Source organism: Protomyctophum parallelum (genome assembly GCF_964188405.1).
Source record: "Protomyctophum parallelum genome assembly, chromosome: 8".
NCBI lineage: Eukaryota > Metazoa > Chordata > Actinopteri > Myctophiformes > Myctophidae > Protomyctophum > Protomyctophum parallelum.
Window position 1 is genome coordinate 13,382,368 of NC_139703.1, and position 6,114 is coordinate 13,388,481.

The 6,114-nt window shown below is 43.4% G+C and overlaps 1 protein-coding gene across 1 annotated transcript in view; it reads left to right on the top strand.

Moving 5' to 3' along the window:
- LOC310862901 (odorant receptor 131-2-like) overlaps positions 1–2,508 on the top strand; it is a gene marked incomplete at both ends in the record, with an annotated part of 3,143 nt that extends 635 nt beyond the window's left edge. Inside the window, 4 exons of the mRNA XM_083771022.1 lie at positions 1–105; positions 853–1,050; positions 1,368–1,595; positions 2,233–2,508. The exon at positions 1–105 is cut by the window's left edge and continues 34 nt beyond it. Coding sequence (XP_083627148.1) covers positions 1–105; positions 853–1,050; positions 1,368–1,595; positions 2,233–2,508 — 807 coding nt within the window. The remainder of the gene's footprint in view (positions 106–852; positions 1,051–1,367; positions 1,596–2,232) is intronic.
- Between the last annotated feature and the right edge of the window lie 3,606 nt (positions 2,509–6,114).

Sequence of the window (6,114 nt, forward strand, 5' to 3'; positions counted from 1 at the left end):
ATCTGCATGGTGGTGAATGATGCCCTGCAGCTCACCCTGGTCACAGCTCTCTACGTAGTCAGTTACATCTTCGCAAAGATACACGCCTCAGTCTGCTGCTTACTGGTAAAAAAAAATATATATATATATATATATTTTACCCATTTGAACCCTACCAACCTTTTTTTAAAGTAACTAGTAATAGGTAATAATATTACCGTTTTAGAGTAATTTTTACAACACTGACCTTAAAGGAGAATTCCATGCTAGAATGCTTTCTTATCTTTCTTACCTTTCTTTGTAGTTGTTACGTCCCCACCAAAGAGGTCCAGGTGTTTTTTTGTGCAAAAACTCCTTATTGGCTATTTTCCCTACCATAAGCCCTCAATGAATTGCATTGCATTGAATTGGAATTGAATGGGGCTATGGGGTGTTATGCTAGTTCGCTTATTTCCATCGAAAGAAGTAGTAAAGTGTGCCGCTTGGGATATTATTTACATTATGAAGAGAGGATATATACAAAGAAATTATAATTTTGAGCAATGGAAATAAGCGAATTAGCACAACACCCCATAGCCCCATTCAATTCCCATTCAATTCAATGCAATTCATTTAGGGCTTATGATAGGGGAAATAGCCAATGAGAAGCTTTTGCACAAAATAACACCTGGACCTCTTTGGTGGGGACGTAACAACTACAAAGAAAGGTAAGAAAGCCTTTTAGTATGGAATTCTCCTTTAACGCTAACCTCAGTAAAAATATGCCTGCCAGGAAGCCAGACATACAGTATAATGCACATAGATATATCCCAGAACGTGGGTGGAATCCACAATAGTTGAAAGAGGTTTGAGAACCACTTATGTTCATTCCAGATAATGACAGCCGTCCTCACCACTCGCTCCACGCCGTTGATCCTGGCCGGCATGGCGGTGGAGCGCTACGTGTCCATCTGCTTCCCGCTGCACTACGGCCACATGTGCACCGTGCCGCGCACCTTCCTCCTGATCGCCATCATCCTCCTCCTCGCCGCCACGCCCCCCGTCAGCGACCTCCTTATCACCGTCGTCCAGGTATAGGACTGCAGGGACGTACTGTAATTAGGGATAGGACGATAAATCGTTAGCGTTTATCGTGATTAAACAGACAAAAGTTTTAAGCATATTTTGATTATGGTGATAATAACCTTAATCACAATAATCTTTGCCACAATAATCGTGACATGTAATTTTCATAATCGTCCCAAAAACAATTGTGATTATAGTATCGCGACAATCAGAAATTAGCTGTAGACGCAAATCTCTGCGATATGATTAATTATTTTGACATTTTTTTTGAGCGTTTCTTTTCTGCCATAGCGATAAACGATTATAAATCCCTATCCGTCCAGGAGCCGCCCCACGTCTTCCACAGCGCCATATTCTGTGACCAGTCGCTGCTGTTCCGCCACCGCTCCATCTACTACAAGAACTGTGTGTTTGACGGGGCCTACCTGTCCTTCGTGGCTCTGGCCCTGCTCTACACCTACTGCAAGATCATGGTGGCGGCCAAGGCCGCCTCCAGCGGCCTGGCCTCGGTGAACAGGGCTCGCAACACCGTGCTTCTGCACGGCATACAGGTGAATGCCGTTTGATTGATGATTACAACTAAAGTGGTGATTCATAAAGGGTGTTAATCAAGTTGTATAGCTGTTGGTTGGGGCTTTTTAGTGACTTAATTCCTAAAGGGAAATCCGTCTGAGAACAGCTGCGTTTGCAAACCTTTTCATGTGAAGGACGTCTAAATTGATATTGCCGCGCGATCTCCATCTGAAAATATTTTGGAATACCAGGGACCTCTATACAGGATTTTGTTTGTTTTTTCACGATTTTCAGATACATTTTACACGATTATTTTAAAATAGCAGATGTGACACATTATGAGCTTGTAGATTGACTTTTTTCAAATAGGCCTAATGTTTGCTGATGTATAAAAAAATGGGTTAAACTGATTTTAATGCTATATTAAAAAAAATTGGAACCCCCACCAATTAAGGACCCCTGGTGGCCACCTTGAGAACCACTAGGTCTGTGGTCTTATCAAGTCTCAGAATCTCATAGAGAGCCAAGGCAAAGTATAGTGCGTAATCGGTCTAGTATATAAATCTGAGGGTCGTTGACATGAAAACATTTGAGAACGAGTGTGCTAAAGCATCATGTCCAGCTCTGTGCCTGCTCTGCCATTAACCCATTAAACCTCTGTCTGGTGCCTCTCAGCTGCTGCTGTGCATGCTGGCCTTCGTGGTCCCCTCACTGCAGGCGGCGCTCATCTCTCTGTTCCCCCGCCTGGGTCTGGAGATCCGCTACATCTTCTTCCTGCTGGTCTACATCATCCCTCGCTTCCTCAGCCCCATGATCTACGGCTTCCGCGACCAGAAGTTCAGGGAGTACTGGGCTCGCCACTTGGTCTGTTGGACGCCCTCTGGGGCCAGCAGGGTCAAGCCCACTGCACAGCTTAAGGTCAACCGCAAGGTTACTGTAAATGACTCTTGAACGAGCGTTTCACCCATTTCGGATCTTCACATAATAGGCTCTATGCACAAAGAATAACTCTTCCTACTTCCGGGCCCTTTCCCTATACTCCCTTCACAGGTGTTACCGATGATACTAATTGCTCCATTCTGGTCAAACATATAGCTACTACCTATAAAACTGGAATAATTTTGCAAACTGTTTGGCAGTTCATACCTTGTTGTCCTGCCTTTGTGCCTTAGATGATTGGTAGCCTGGCTTCTTGGACAGACTCATATCACAATCCGCCGAAGGCAAAGAAAATAGCCACCGGCAGATTCGCGTCTGCAAGGCTAGATGTTTGGTGCATTACTTGTTCCTCTGGACTTGTCATTTGATTGCTTGCCTCCTGCCTGCAACTTCAGTGTATGCCACATCATTGTACTTTATATGCAAAGGTGCATGTGACTTTGCAAATCGCTCTGCTAGCCACAACTGACACAGCCTGTAACCTGAGCCGTCCGAGATATGTGCTCCAAGGACAGTTTTTCTTTTTGAGTGGTGCAACCACTCCTACAACCAGCAATGTCCGTGTACACCTATGTATGTATGCATGTGGCATGTCCATGTTCACCTATGTGGCCATGAGCACGAGTATATGACTATAGGGTACCAGTAGGGGGCGCCAGAAACAGAGAGAGAGATAGTGCTGCAATGTCGCCTGCTAAGGAGAGAGAGAGAGAGAGAGAGAGAGAGAGAGAGAGGGAGAGAGGTGGGGGGGGGGGGGGGGGGGGGGGGGGGGGGGGGGGGGTACTGCACCACTCAGTTCACACGGGTGTGATTTTTTTTACTACATTGGGCTGAACACTGAGGAGCTGGTCATTTCTCTTTCCTGAACAACAGTAGTTCATAGTTTGTTTCTTCTTTTCTCAGCTGGGGAGGTCTTGTCAAATTATTTGTGGTTTATCAAAAAGTGTTCTTTAAAGTTCCTCTTCGCCTTTGTGGTGCAGTTGTTGCTGATGAGACAAATGTATTTTCCATTTGACAGGACCAAATCATCATTTACTTCCCATTCTGCAAGGACATTGTACTGTATGTTTATTGGCGTCACTTCCCGAACTCAGTCTCAATATAGGCTCATTGATTATAGCTGACAAATAGGCTATTGCAATGTATTTACATTTAAGAGCAAGTGCAATATTAAGTGTTATAAATGTTAAGAGAGCACAATAGAGAAGTGCAGAGGGGGATTGTGATATGCGTGTTTGGAATTGCTATTAAGGATTTTGTTTTATGTTTTAGTAGTGTGAAGAAACAAACCATTAACTTACCTGTAATTCATGGAGATTTTTTAATATGAGGGTTAAAGGTGTGTATATATATATAGCCTTATTATTTAATTATTTATTTGTTGTTTGTTCATTAATATAACCTTGACTAATTAGAATTACCTTCAGTTGAGTATAAAATGCTGCGAGGCAGTGAACATCAGACAGACTTGGCTGGTGGTAGGACATGGTGAGAGGGCTGGACACGGTACCACACCATCACATCACCTGTTGAAGCGCCTATGTCTGTTTGACCATTTTTGTCATCTTTTGCCATTGTTGTATTTCATTGTGGTGAATAAATACACCTTTCGATTGTACCGTACCAGCTGCCTCTGTCTAATTCTCACGAATACCATGTCTCAATTATGTTTGTACAGCCTTAGATATCCGTGGCTTCAATGTGTGCAATTGTTCTCCACCCATTAGAATAGAATATAATTCAGGAACCCTGTTTTGATGCAAAAATATATAATTTGGGCACATTAGCTATCCAAATGACTAAAATGGAGAGTCTGTCTAGTTTAGTAGGTCTACTGCTCTAGCCTCTAACTAAAATGACTATAAAATGGTTGTGCTTCAGTTTCATGACACCACATTTGGAGAAGCTGCAGTTCAGAATGTGTAGAAGAGATCCAGTGCATCCATGGCCTACTGATAATTGAAAAAGATGTGCTCTTGTCCTCAGCTACCTCCCTGGGTATAACGATACCCTCTGCCACGTAGTCTCAATTGGCTTTACAATGGGTCACCATACAAATCTTGTTGTTGGTTGTGGTAAATTCCCCATTATCTTTTGTTTCCTAAATTTAGTTTTTAATTTTAAAAATATTAAAAAAGGTTTTGAAAATGTTTTATAAGTTAAAAAAGTTTTTTTCAAAACAAAAATTACATAAAGCAATAAATCCATTAATTAGAGGGGGGAAGTACTTTTAAGAAGTAGTGAAAATAGCAGATCTGCAAGCTCACAATACAGTACGTTGCATTGTGACGTCTTGTGAGCTTGTAAATCGGCTATTTCTCTTTTGGGTCTCAACCGAAAATGTTTGGGAACCACTGCTTTACAGGACCTCATAAAATAAAAAAATAAAAAAACAAGACGGGCTCCAATGGCGTGACTCATGGCCGTGGGAACATATTTCAAGCAGGGGGTGCTGAGCTGGTGGTGGTGGCGGAGGGTTATATGACCCTTGATGAACATCCAACATTTGTCTACAAAAGGAATGGTAGTCGTGCAAGAAAACAAACAGCAGCTGGTCACTTGACTATATACTAACATCAGTATAAACAATTAAACACTGATGATAAATCAGCCATCATCACACTTGCTTGAATGCAGTCATGCAATTATACACGTTTCCTTTTTGTTTTCTTTTTGAGTGGTGCAACCACTCCTATAGGCAGCTATGTGTGTCCCTGGCTGGCTGTGTCCCTGTACAGCCTAACACACACACACACGCACACGCACACACGCACACGCACGCACGCACTCACACACACTCACACACACACACACACACACACACACACACACACACACACACACACACACACACACACACACACACACACACACACACACACCTTTGTGTGACGCTGTAGTATGATCAAGTGGGTGTTAATTTACAAAAAAACACAAAAAGTTAGAATATGGAGATAAGAGGTTTCTGCCAAAAGTATATCCTTTGTGATTTTTCATATTCCAGCCATCTAAAGTTTGCAGGTGTGGCCAGTTTTTAACAAAATGCCTCAAATCACGAATGCAGCGCCCAACTGGCCTGCAGTTGGTGGCCTGCAATAACCTGCCTGCCCTGCTGTGATCTGAGGACCACATTTTGAGTGATGCACACCGCTCCAATGTGTCCCTATGTCCATATGTCCCTATGTCCATATGTCCCTATCCCTATGTATGTCTGTTTGGAGTAGGAACAGCTACAATACTGCTGGGCGACCTTCAAGTGGCGCTGTTGAGCTTCACTGTGTACTATAACTATTACAAGTAAGACGTGCAAACGCAGCTCGTGTGTGTGTGTGTGTGTGGTTGTTTGTGTGTGTGTGTGTGTGTGTGTGTGTGTGTGTGTGTGTGCTACAGCTGCCTGTGTGTGTGTGTGTGTGTGTGTGTGTGTGTGTGTGTGTGTGTGTGTGTGTGTGTGTGTGTGTGTGTGCTACAGCTGCGCCCTCTGGTGGCGGGTGGGTGGTGTCACAGCGGGACAGACAGACAGACAGACAGACACACACACACACACACACACAGACAGACAGACATGATCTGCAGGGTCTCATAGTTAGTGCTCACTGAGTTCGCAACAATAGTACAGTA